At 36.2% G+C, this 14345-nt stretch overlaps 1 protein-coding gene across 1 annotated transcript in view; it reads left to right on the top strand.

Annotated features, from left to right (window-relative positions):
• LOC149086269 (TATA element modulatory factor-like) overlaps positions 1-14345 on the top strand; it is a 76949-nt gene that overhangs the window by 27212 nt on the left and 35392 nt on the right. Inside the window, exons 8-12 of the mRNA XM_089232292.1 lie at positions 3543-3613; positions 3867-3963; positions 5811-5896; positions 9645-9706; positions 13264-13328. Of these exons, the coding sequence (XP_089088418.1) occupies positions 3543-3613; positions 3867-3963; positions 5811-5896; positions 9645-9706; positions 13264-13328 (381 nt within the window). The remainder of the gene's footprint in view (positions 1-3542; positions 3614-3866; positions 3964-5810; positions 5897-9644; positions 9707-13263; positions 13329-14345) is intronic.

Here is a 14345-nt window from a genome sequence, read left to right as displayed (position 1 = left end):
GGCAAAGAACGTTAAATCCGTACTACCAAGATAGATACAGATCTATAAAAAGAGAAGTATCTAGAGAAATCAAAGAATTTATGAGTGAGCGTTACTTCAGCTTTTTACGTGAGGCAAATTGTGCTGATGGCACGTTATACAAAGTGTATAAAACTTGTAAGCCCACTTATTCGAGGATTCCTCCTATTGTCGGCACAAGCAGAACAGTATATAGTGACAGTGATAAAGCGGAAGTATTTGCTGACACATATGAGAGACAGTTCTCTCCATGTGATAACACTCCTCCTCAGCTTATTGCTAGTGTTGACAGAGAAGTTCAAGTATTCTTTAGGGATATTCCCCCAGAACAACCCTCTGCTTTATTTCCTACGAACACTGAAGAAGTAACAAACATTATCAAAAACCTCAAAAAGAAAAAAGCACCTGGTCAGGACACCATCACCAACAACACTATCAAGAATCTCCCCGAAAATATGGTTCGCCAGCTGGTCAACATATTCAACGAATTACTTCGTACAAACCACTTTCCGGCAGAATGGAAACTCGCTAAAGTTAAGGTCATCCCCAAAGCTGGACATGACCTACACTATCCACAGAATTGGCGCCCAATCTCACTTCTCAGTTCATTAGGGAAACTTTTTGAGAGAGTGGTAGGCATCAGACTACACAAATTTGTAGAGGACAATAACATTATCGGTCCAGAGCAGCACGGTTTCCGCAGCAAGCACTCGACCACCACTCAATTATTGCGGTTCGTAGAACGAATTCAAGAAGCCAAAATTTATAAAGACACTGCAGCAGTAGCCTTTTTCGATTTAAAGAAATCTTTTGATAAAGTTTGGCACAATGGGCTGCTGTTTAAGATGATTCGCATGGGAATGCCGTATAACATCATCAAATTTGTGAGCAATTATCTCGACTTGCGCTCCTTCCGAGTACAGATAAATGACTCAATATCTAATTCTAGACAGATTCGTTCATCAATAGCTCAGGGAAGTGTGTTAGGTCCTATCCTACACAATTTTCATATGAATGACTTCCCAGTTGCCCCTAAGGGTTTCACCGCTCTTTATGCCGACGATAGTGCCCTTTGTTGCACAGATAGGGACCCTGGCAAGGCCCTTTCAAACTTGCAAGAAATGGTAAGATTGGTCGAGCGCTGGTGTGTGCGAACCCGTGTTGAACTGAATGCAGATAAAACCAAATTCATGTGGTTCACTAACAAGTCCTCATTACCACAACAATCACACATAGAGGTACAAGGAGTTATAATCAACCCAGTCATTCACAATAAATATTTGGGGGTGATAATGGACAAGAGATTCAGTTTCTCCCGGCAGTGTGTTGATGCCATCCGTAGGGCGACCGTGGCCTCGGTCATGCTCAACAGACTAAGCCACAGGCACTCAAGTCTTTCAATTCGAAATAAAATTATTCTGTATAAGATGGCAATTAGACCGATTCTTCTGTATGCTGCGCCTGTCTGGTTGTTCTCGAAGAAAATGAATATCATCGCTCTGGAGAGATTTCAGAACAAGACTCTGAGGAGATACACCGGACTACCTTGGTACGTTAGAAACGTTAATATCAGACGTGATTCCGGAGTGACTGATGTAACGTCATATGCAAAGAAACTGGCAAAGAACTTATTTGATAAATTGAACGATTCTGAATTTCCACACCTTGCGGAGATTTCATCATACGACAGTGGACACAAAGCACGATTAAAAAGACCAAAAAATTTTCTACACATGCCTCGACCTGTGTAGCCAGGTCTATGAAGATTTGAAAACTTTTGAAAAAAAAAAAAAAAAAAAACCCCTTGGGTCTCAGGTGAACCTACGTCTTCACCCACCTTATTAGAATCTAACTATCATTGCAAAGCGCACTACTGCACAGGAATTGGCAGAGTCATGACGAAGGGGGTTTGATGGATTATAACTATCCATTGGAACCCCGTTTCACCAATTACGGTTTTCGGTTTTCGGTTTCGGTTAATCGTTTTAATCGCACACATTAAATATTGTTAACGGATGGTCACGAATCAGCTGTCGAATAGAGGAGTAACAATTTGCAGAGCCATCTGATTATGACCATATATATACGTGGTGATTATAAAAAAACTATCATACCATTCACAGAAACTGAATGAAATTTTGGCATAAGGTATTTTGAGGTATGCGCTCAAGAATGATATGGAAAACAACGGTGTCACTCTAACAGTTACGGTTACAGTGAGAAAATATCAAATGGCAACACTAAGTTTTTTGTATTGGAATGCGATCTCCATACTGAAAAACACTAAATAGCGTTGGAATGGCACCTGTAGCATGAAAATCCCCGGAGCTAGGCAAGGGAAAAGTAAAAAGGACTTTGCCGTGCACCAGAGCATTAATGTTCGTTTCATTCGTCACACCGTTTCTTCGATCCCAGCCTGATTAGTCCTCCACAAGGTCATGTGAAAAATTTGTGAAACACAATAAAATGCTTTATTTTATGCTGCTTCTCTGTCCTTATTGATTGTCCTCACTTTTAGCCTATCTACCGCCGGTGATTTTCATGCTACAGTTGCCGTTCGAACGCTATTTAGGGTTTTTCACAATGGAGATCACATTCCAATACAAAAAACGTGGTGGTGCCATTTGATATTTTCGAAATTTTCTCACTATAACCGTAACTGTTAGAGTGACACTGTTGTTTTCCATATCATTCTTGAGCACATACATCAAAATACCTTATGCCAAAATTTCATTCAGTTTCTGTGAATGGTATGATAGTTAGGGGCCCATATGATGGGATAGTTTTTTTATAATCACCCTGTATATGTGTAATAAAACAGATGCATCTTCGCAAGGCAGTTGGAAATTGAAACAAAAACGATGGGGATGCAGCTTTGCAAAGCATGACAAAGATAATAGTAATAATAATCTCAGATCTTGAAATATAATTGTCAACTCCATCTAGTGATGAGATAATAAAGTAGAAGGATGGCTGTACAGAGATGGCAGCACATGTACGACAAATTATTTTGTCATATCTATGTGAAAAAGACAGAAAAGTCTGTGTGTCGGCAAATGCCGTCGTAGGCAACACCATTACGTATGTCAGCGACGGCAAATGCCGTCTTAACCACTTGACCGGTTAATAAGTTAGGTTGGAAATGGAGACACCATCTATCAGTGGTCGCCTCAAGCTCATTAGTGAAGATATCTTACCTATATTTTTCTCTGGGTTTGAACCTGTCAGACCAGACATGATCCCGGGATATAAGCCTTTTACCCGTGTGGGTTGGATCGTGTTGAGGAGTGCCAGGCCGCGGAGGTTTGAACCTGGGACCATGGTGGCAACCTTCACGGTGGTAGTTGAGCATGTTACCACCATTCCATTCGAGCGCTATGAAGTTCCTCACAGAATCCAGAGTTCAGTGAAATCCCGGTTAAAAAAACTCTGGTACTCTAGGGATTATATAAGACCTCTTGCCACTATTATTAGGAATTTTTCAGAACTAATTTGAAACCACACATTTTTGTTTTTATTTTCAGAATTACACTAACAGAAGTTGAAGAAACAATCAGAGAAAAAGATCAACAAATTAAAGAGCTTCTGCAAGAAGGTAAACTAGTCCATATTATAAATTTACATATGTCAAATTTTGCAATGTTCTTCCTTCAAATAGAATGAATTGAATTGTGTGTTTTGGCTCTTCTATTAAAAACATTGGGAATGAAATTTATCAAATCATCCAGTCTTTTACTTTTTTGCAAAACTTTGTGGATTTTAAATTTTTTTTAAAATCTAAATGATGCATTATTGATTCAAAGTATGAGAGGAATATAATTTGTTATGTATAATTATTCCTATTACAGGAGAAAAACTTTCCAAGAAGGAACTGCAACATACAACAATAATTAAGAAACTTAGAGTCAAGGAAGAGGAAATGGAACATTCCATCAAGTCGCTCAAGTGAGATATTGCGGTTTTAGTTAAAAAAATTATACCTATACTCCATCCCTTTCTGTATCTTATTTAACATGATGGTGATATGAAGAACAAATTAATGTATTCTATGTAATTTCACTTCTAACTATGACAGTACCTTAAAATGATATATCTGTTCGATGTTTCATAGCTTTCAAATGTTTTTCCTATTCCATGAATTTTGCATTATAAGTAGGGCCATGGATAGATAAAAAAATATACGGGGTCAGCAGGAGCAAGCATGAATTTTGACATCCTTATCCTTTAAGGTATTCAACTATGTTTAAAATGACATATTGAAAGAAAATATATAGATATCTTTTATTTTAAATTAAGAAAACCCTATTTCTCGTGATTCCAAAACACACCTTGTTTTTACGAAGTATGAAAATCTGGATAACCAAGCAGAGATCAAGATAAAGCCAATACAATACAAATACAACGCCACAACAGGCAAATTGCCCAACGAGGTGGCTGACTTAAGAACATCATGGATCCCCGAGCCATTTTTTGGAGGCCCTACCTACTACTACTACACCACACCCCCCCTCCCCCGGGGAACCCCCCAACGAATCGGTATATGTGGGAATGTGCGTGTACGTGTAGTGAAACCTGACATGAAGTTTTTGTTGTTTCTCTGTAATGCTTGTTATGTGTAGTGCTGCCATCTGCCACTAGTTTTTCTAACTATGAGTGAAGTGTTATGATTGAATGATCTATGGTTGTAGGGCTGTTGCTCTCTGTGGCGAGACTTTTTAACGGGGAGATCGGCTCGCATTTGCGCCTTGAAGTTGGGAACCACAGAAAACCGACTTCAGCCGACCACCACTGTGGGGTTCGAACCCAGATCCTCGCATCGCGAGTCCGTCACTATAACTACTCGACCACCACAGCGGCAGTGTAGATGTAGTTTGGAAAGAAAAGTTTTTTTTTTCTTTCCGAACTACATCTCGATCTCCGCTTAGTGTTATGCAGGCTTTCGTTCTTCGTATGAACAGCGGAGAAAGACATTGTTCCTCTCTATAGGCCTTGTTTTGTTCATATGGCACTTAGAACTGAAGATACGCCCACTTTAGTGTGTGTTTTTACATCAAGTAACCTGTGAATGAAAACTTTAAATGCGTTTTACAAAGGATGCTATTTTTTTTTTAAATTTTACTCGAGTTTGAGAGAATTCAATCGAGTTCTCGAGAGAGAGAGACAATTTCTAAAGATCTATTAGTTGTATCATTACAAAATTTTAATATGAAATTCTGCTATATATTGTTGAGATTATATGAACCAAAATCCAAGTTCTATTTCATATATTTGTCTGATTAGTGTTTTATATACACACAATATGTGTGTGGAATGAAATTTTAGAAAATTCACATATATATATCAACAGATTTGGGTGTAACTTATGAGCACACCAAAAAATGTTTTTATACTTCATTTCATAACTTGCATCATCACTAGCTGAATGTAATGTGAAAATAACAAAACATTTCATTCATAGAATTTTTTTGAAATTTCGTTTCAAATATTACATGGGTTTTGCTTAAAATTTGACATAAAAAATGACATTAGTAGTCTAAAATTTATTATTACTTTCACAATTTTGAGACACTTTCTATTAAAAAATGATATTAAACTTCATTTTATAGAAAAGTTTTAAGAAAGGTAGTCGGATACCTTAAATGAGCAGTCAATGAGGGAATTTACGCTATCCAGTTTCTGAAATGCCAGACCAATCACCCCACTTCTGGTTGTAAAATTAAAACATTTATCAGATAACTGTTTTTCTTTTGCTGTAGGTATGTTTATTTTTCAATTTTATTTTTTGTATCTAGAGATAAATTAGATGAAAATTCGAAGGAAGTTGACAGGCTAAGGAGATCGATGGGAGCCAAAGATGAACAAGAAAAGAAACATATAGGTGAGATTCTATGCTGGAAATAATGGTAATTTTTTCATAACTGATCTGCTGCTCTGTAAAATTCGCAGATGCAAATTTTCCTATTTCGAAAAATTATATAATTATATAGTCAGTCTTCAGTGGCACATAGTCTGCATGTGAAAATTTTCATTTATGAAAATTGAATGAAATCTCAAGACTAGAAGTTAAGGGGTTCATAAAACAAGGTAACTTTCAAGGAGATGGAAGAGGTGGAATTCAATGAAAATAGCTCAAAATCCATATTTTGGATTTTGAGCTTTTCATTGAATGAAAGGTTATTTGGCATGTTTTACAAAAAAGAAAAAAAAGACTTTTTAATCACATCTATCACGCAATCTTGAAAATTAATTTTCAAAACATTCATTTTTATTCCATCCTCTCCTAGGAAAAATGTTGGGGTAGGCTGTGTCATAGACATGACTGCAAGTTTTTACATTAATACGTTCTTTGTTCCTTAAACTGTGTGGTAGGTTTTGACTTAATGAAATAGGTATCATTGGATTTATCTTTGAAACATCCCCCAGACGATACCATTTATTTGTGGTGTTAACTTCACATGATATAAAGTATATCATAAAACACAATTTTGTTAGAAATGCTTGCCTTGGGCCCAGCTGGAAAAAGTATTGAAACCTGAATGAAACTATTGGATTTATCTTAAGAATATCTATCAGATAATATCATTGATTTCTGTTTTAGCTGCAAACATCTTGAGATATAGAAATGAATTACCTTTTGGATTAGATAATACAATTGAACAACCAATGTAGTTGAACCCAAACCATGTTGGAAAGAACCACGGCTATACGCGTTTCGGAACTATATGAAGTTCCTTCATCAGTAGCAAAAATGTAAGGTCTCTTTTTACAAATGTCCCTGTTGAAGGCGTTCTTCGAGGTCTGGAGACTAGACTTACCGAATTCCATTTTTCCAATTTGAAATCTCTGAACTGTTAGATTTTACTTGGGTCTGTCTCAACCAAAATATGTTCTCTTTCAACAAACAATTCTGTCGCATGACTGAAGGCCTTGCCATGGGAAACCCTCTCAGCCCTGTACTTAGTGACATCTACATGCACTATTTTGAAACAAAAAAATTCTTCCTTGAAATCCATTTTCCTTTTTACGTCAGATATGTTGATGATTACTTTGTCCTTCTTGACCGTAACACTAACATTGACCATATTCTAAATATTCTCAATTCCATTGACCCCTGCATTGAATTCACTATAGATGAAGAACGCAATAACCAAATTGCATTCCTGGACATATTGGTCTCTCGCCAGAACAAATTTTCTCTACCACTGTCTTTTGCAAACCGTTTGCTGTTTCTCTACCCTCTCACAACCTTTCTGTGCATCCTACGGCACAAAAGTATGCCTCGTTCTACACATACGTGAAGCGAGTCATTAATATCTGCTTTTCACAGACTCTACTCGATGTTGAGCTGAATATCCTAACAGCAATAGCAGTTGATCATGGCTACCACAGCTCTCTCATTGATAATCTACACAGCAAACTTATTAAAAACACTTCCGCAACCAAGCCTAAACCTAAACACAAAAACTTGATCATTTTGCCTTTCTTCCCAAAAATCAGCCAAGGCATCGCTAAAATCCTGTGAAAATACAATTTTTCTGTATTTTTCACCCCTGTCAATAAACTTTGCTTTTCTAAACTTAAAGATCCCATTGACACACTCAACAACTGGGGCATCTACAGCATTTCATGCCAATGCAGATTATCATATATAGGCCAAACTAAACATGCCCTAAAATGCCGTTTAAATGAGCATAGAAGATACGTAACCAACCAAGACTTTAATCGCTCATCCATAGCCCAACACTGCTGGTCCTTTGACCATAAATTTGACTTCTCTGCTACCAAAATCATTCAAAAATGCCCCCTCACCGTCTGACTTGGACTTCTCTGAATCATTCCACATCAACCACCTCATTTTTTATGGGCATCTTTTTCTCACCCACCTTGTTGGGCATTTTGCCTGTTGTGGCATTGTAATTGTATTTGTATAACAAAAACACAAACCAGTTGGTCTACGACCTAACTAGCACACCATATTTCACAAAAATCTGGCAACAGTTTCTACAATAATTATTCTTCTCCATCAGCATCACTATCATCATTTGTGATTGACTCAGCCACTTTTCCTTTTGTGTCCTCCTCCTCTACTCTTTTGTTGCCGGTTCATTTTGAATTCGACTCTTTTGTCTACAACAGTGAGTAACTCCCGCTATAAGGAGTTTTTTTTTCAATATTCTTTGTTTCTGCTACTGATGAAAGAACTTCATATAGTTCTGAAACACATATAGCAGTGGTTCTTTCGCAATTTTGGGTTCAACTACATCAGTCGTTCAATTGTATTAATCTTGAGATGTAGTGTAAACCAATTCGGTTTCAAATTCGAGACACGAGCCTAGATCAACCAGTGGATCCCAAAATGGTTCAATACAATCAAACAAATCGTTGGACCCTGGTCGAGCCCCAATTTTAATTGTAAAAATGGCAACATTTATGGGATGATTGGCCCCAATTATGACACGTAACTACCGCAACTGACCACAAGCGAAACTAAAAGGTAAATAGTCATTTTTTAATTTTCAAATACAAATGTAAAATTGACTAGAAATAAAGTAAAAACCAGACGTTTGTGCTGGGGATTGGAATAACATTACTAGAAGACATATTGAAACCATTAGATTTGTCTCAAAAATATCTATCAGACAGTACCATTAGGTTCTGTTTGCATTGCGAACCACTAGAGATATAGTATAAAAAAATTTAGTTAAAAATGCATCTGTAAGCCTTTTGCCCAGACTGGAGGAGATATTAAAACCAAAATGATATCATTGGATTTGTTTAATAAGATCTACCTGCAGCCATCAAAAGCTTTGATAGATACTGAATAGTTCCTGAGATACGAGCATTTAAGGCATTTCATCACACAACTTTTTTTGTTAATAAATCCAGTATCGTCAGATGATCTAAAAGACATATTCACTTTGTAAAACATTGCAGTAGTATAATCTGCACTAAGAAATTCTGATTTTTTTAGAAACCTATTAATCTACAGATTATATGTAAGAAAGTATTCTAGTTCTAAGTATCATAACTTCTGGAAGAAATTTCACATAACTGTGAGCCTAACACTTGCAAAAAACTTTCTTAAATCAGTTTGAAACATTGCATTGGTCTCGAGTGGCGCACTTATAAAAGTTTTCTTGATAAAATCTGTACCTGGTTAGAAATTTGATAGTTTTTGGCTTTTTTATTTTGCCTTAAACATACTCACCAGGAAGGAATCTGGGGCCGAATCTGACTGGATGCAAGTCAATATTTCAGAAATCCTTTGTGCAATATTTCAGTATGTGTGTGTGTGTGTGTGTGTGTGTGTGGGGGGGGGGGGGTGAAAAGGACATAACGAAATTGAAATTAAAATAGAACAATAAAATAGAATTTTTGTTATACAAAGGAATGGGGGGATGTAGTTGGACACCAAAAAATCTTTGGATTACCTTTAATTTAAATAAAATTAAAGCCTTTGAACACATAAATGATGCACTGTTGCTTTTAGAAATGATGATAATTTTATAGATTATTAGTGTGTGTAAAGTTTAGTGTATTAATTTATATTAAATTGCTTTTTATAATGAATTTCCAGTCAAGTGACTGCATTTGTTTTTGAAATTAAAAAAAAATTCAACTTTCAGATGCTATACGCCAATTGACCAATGTGATAAACAAGCACGAGAAAGAATTAGTATCTCTAAGGGTAAATATCTCTTCTTTTTTTTCAAGTTCATAGTTAATTTAGTTAAAATATGAATTTAATTCAGTCCATAAATTTCACTGATTTGTAGATGTATAATAGATGTATATCCTTTTCCATATCATTTTTCTGTACTAATTCCTTTTGTTGTCATTTCTAAAAATAATAGATATATATACATTGTTACATGGATTTATGAGATTAGTGTTACTCATGTCATTAAAAATCTTTTACATTGAATGAAACTATCCGTAAAATGAAAGAGACTATTATTTGGCATTTTCATCTCCAAAATAAGTTATTCACATCCAAATCAATTACTAGCGTTTAATACTGAGCAGCAATACAGTATTTTCCTGCATATAATCTGGTGTGGCATATAATACACATGCAAAATTTGATGAAAGAAAAAAAAAAAACAATGCATAATCCACGGCGACATATTATCGGCAGGATGATTTAAAAAACAAAATCAAAACTTACCTTGTGTTTCAATAATCAATCTATTGCATAGCTGCCAACTTTTGAAAATGAAAATTCGGGAGATTTTCGCGCAAACCCGTATTTTATGCTAAAACCACTCCCTAATAAATGCAATAGGGATTTTTACAAATAAAATAGGGATTTTCCAAACATAAACGTTAAAGCATAGGGAATAAAATCCCTACTCAAAAACTGGAGTCAAATTAAAATAGGGATTTTACACACATTTTAAACCCTTGGGAATAAAATTCCTACTCAAAAAACAAGTGAAATCGGAGGCCAAAACTTCAATGATGTAAAAATAAATATTGTGTTCAATCAGAAACGATGTGAAAATAAACATTCTGCGCGAATGACCCCAAAATCATCGGAAGATGAAGGAAAACACCGTAAATTTTTGAAGAACACTGACTTTTTGTGACACTTGCTTGATGTTTTTTTTTTCACTTCACGACTGATGATGGCAGTCTTTCCATGACCGATGTTTATGTCCGTAACACAACTTGTACAAAAAGGAAAAGTCGGCCCTCTTCTGGAACGTTTGATGAAAGGAAATTCATCGGAATAAGTATCTTTAAAAGTGATTAAATATGTTTTTGCTTATCATTATTCATGCTTTGTTATATCGCACGTAATTAACTTCAGCAAAAGAAATTTTGACCATATGCGCGTCACTATAATCTTCAATTATTATCCAGGACTATTGGCTGCTAAGCCATTTCCCTGCACGAGAAGACAAACAAATTTCTTGTTACCAACAGAGGGTTTGTGAAACTTCCTTAAAAAGGGAATTTCCCCATTTACGACGTGTGACGTCATTTCGAAAGGGGAAAAAAAGAGGCTTCATGCCCCACAAGAAATTCCTTAGGGATTGTTTTCATAAGCGGGGATTTTTTTAATGAAGTAGGGAATTTTTAGGGACAATTAGGGATTTTTGTGATTTTCGTAAAAATTCGGGAGATTTAAGAACTTTTCGGGAGATCGAGCGATGAAGCTAAAATTCGGGAGATTCCCGAAAAATTCGGGAGACTTGGCAGCTATGCTATTGGTATGCTAATTAATGAAATTTATTCATGAGACTAGCATTATTTACACACGAAACAAAATTTGCAGTTCAGTCAAAAACCTTCAAACTCAGACTCATCTGAATCAGTATTAAATATAAGCCCAAAAGTTTTTCATCTAATTATCTAATTCGAAAGAGTCAGTGCAATCAAAAGGATTTTCATATTCAGAGTCAAAATCACTGGAGTTCAAAGTTTCATACCCACATTTTGTGAATGAACTTTTTATAGTTTTTATAGTCACCTCTTTCCAGGCATCACTGACCCGTTGGCATTCCTCTTCATAGGCAGCTCAGCATAAATTTCCACCTTTTGTATAGGAATGAATTCCTTGTCATCCAACTTTTCCCAATAGGCTCTAACTTTGCTTTTAAATGACCAATTTTTTTCTGAATCGGACATAATCTTGCCCGTTGACCAGCGATATCAAGTCTTTCTGCTTGAGTGGCGATATAAAGCAGCTACAGAAAAAAAAGCCTTGTCATTTGACTGGCTGTGCTATTAGTGGCTGATTACATCATTTTCTGTGTATTGTCTGCATGTCACCTCATTCCAAAACTTATTTTTTTCACTTAGATGCATTTTTAGCTATGCTTGAAGGCTTTTGACATCTTTAGTTTTTGACATTTTTAGTGAGAATTGTTTCCCAGATAGAGTCACATAAAATAAATGAATAGATTATAGAAAGAATAAAGAAAATCTGCAATTTTTTTATCTTGTGTCCCCTTCTGAGGGTCCTTATCATTGGAAAAATTCTTCTGATCACTTATCTTCATTATTATTTTTTTCTTCCTCCTAGTATCTATGCAATTTGTTTTGTTGCTATGATTAATGATATATAATTGTGTTAATTAATATTTGTTATACATTTTACATTGTATGTACACAATGGGAAACTACTGATAAAAATACTACTGATTTTTTTTCTTGTTCCTCATTCTGAATACTTGTAAGTAATGAAATGAATATTTAAAAAAATTGCCTTGGCTTTAAGTCTCTTTTAACTTAACAGTTTTGCAATAAATAACAAACTTGAATCACAGCATTACTGCTTTTACATGAGAAATGCACAGTCACGCAATGCTATCAGCCTCAACCTGTTTGATGCTCACCATCTTTTAGTGAAACAAATTCCCATTGTGGTTTGCACTGTGGAATGTGTATGAGGTGCATGTATGGTTAAGTAGTAAGTTTGCACTGTGTCAAAGGAAACCCCCCCCCCCCCCCACTATTATGTAAATTTTAATGACGTAAAACTTTCAAAATATGCACTGGTTTTGAATTGCACTTTTGGCATATCAAATTGTACGAAGAAAATGTACTTGCAAAAGTCCAAAGAAGGATTTTGTTTGTAAGATTATTAAATTTTAAGAAATTTTTATCTTTCAGGCAATACAAACTGCTAAATTAATAAAGATCATAATGTTCTGTATAATGTCTCACTCAATTCCTTGGAATAATTAGAGGATGAAACAAAATGCAGGACGTCTCAAATTTATTCACAGAACAGCTATTTTTACATGCATTTACAAGCAGAGATCTTAGTGGAACACGATAGACAAATAAAGAGAGCAGTCTACGGATAAGGTCTTATCTTCTTGTTACAATTTTAATAAGCACATTAGGTCTGCTCTGATGGTGCCATGTTATAAAGACAAAACAGACCTAGAATGATCTCCAAGATTCGGATGACATCTTTATATTTCTCTTTTTGCATCAGGTTAGAGCTGTCGCTAAATGTGCCAAGTTTGTTGTAAATTTCGAGGGGTTTTACAAAAAAATGCACTAACCAATTATTTACAGGTGAGAAATGACATAAATGATAAATAATCACTATTTACATAATTTTCGTAACAATAACTTTTTATTGTTTCCCTTTGAAAATACTGATTAAAAATAAAGTTAAAAGGTTGGCATTTTCATATTGAGTATAATTTTAAAAAAATGAATCAAAATATATTATTTTTATGGGTTTGAATAACATTTTATTTATGAACTTATCTTTCATTTCAGAATTCATTAGAAGATTCTACAGCTAAGGAACAAGGATTAAGAAACTCTTTAGACAGTACATTGAAGTAAATTTAAATTTCTACATTTTTATTCTTAAATGTCTGACACATTTTGTACTTATTTTTTAAAATTTCTTATTGTGTTTTTATGAATCTTGATTAAATGAGGGTTCAGTTATGTGAGCCACTTTACATAACTGAAGAGCCAAAAAAACTGGTCCACCTGAATAATATCGTCTAGGGCACCCGCGAGCTCGCAGAAGTGCCGCAACACGACGTGGCATGGACTCATCTAATGTCTGAAGTAGTGTTGGAGGTAATTGACACCATGAATCATGCAGGGCTGTCCATAAATCCGCAGGCGTAAGAGGGGGTGGAGATCTCTTCTGAACAGCACGTTGCAAGGCATCCCAGATATGTTCAATAATGTTCATGCCTGGGGATTTAGGTGGCCAGCGGAAGTGTCTAAACTCAGAAGAGTGTTCCTGGAGCCACTTTGTAGCTATTCTGGACGTGTGGGGTGTCGCATTGTCCTGCTGAAATTGTCCAAGTCCGTCGGAATGCACAATGGACATGAATGGGTGCAGGTGATCGGACAGGATGCTTACGTACCTGTCACCTGTCAGAGTCGTATCTAGACGTATCAGGGGGTCCCATATCACGCCAACTGCACACGCCCCATACCATCACAGAGCCTCCACCAGCTTGAACAGTCCCCTGTTGACATGTAGGGTCCATGGATTCATGAGCTTGTCTCCATACCCGTACACGTCCATCAGCTCGAAGCAATTGGAACCGAGACTCGTCAGACCAGGCAACGTGTTTCCAGTCCTCAACAGTCCAATATCGGTGTTGTCGGGCCCAGGTGAGGCATTCGTATGTGAAAATCCAAATTTCATCGCTACCTCGGAGATGCTATGTTCCATCTCTCGTGCGCCGACTATAACACCACGTTCAAACTCACTTAAATCTTGATACCCTGCCATTGTAGCAGCAGTAACCGATCTAACAACTATGCCAGGCACTTGTTGTGTTATATAGGCGTTGCCGACTGCAGCGCCGTACTCTGATTGGTTCCATATC

This window comes from Pholcus phalangioides, unplaced genomic scaffold, assembly GCF_987345545.1.
Source record: "Pholcus phalangioides strain wild (caught in Gottingen) unplaced genomic scaffold, Ppha-v1.0 ptg000005l_1, whole genome shotgun sequence".
Lineage (NCBI taxonomy): Eukaryota > Metazoa > Arthropoda > Arachnida > Araneae > Pholcidae > Pholcus > Pholcus phalangioides.
Note: the sequence above shows the minus strand (reverse complement) of the source record. Positions and strands in the feature narration are given on the sequence as shown.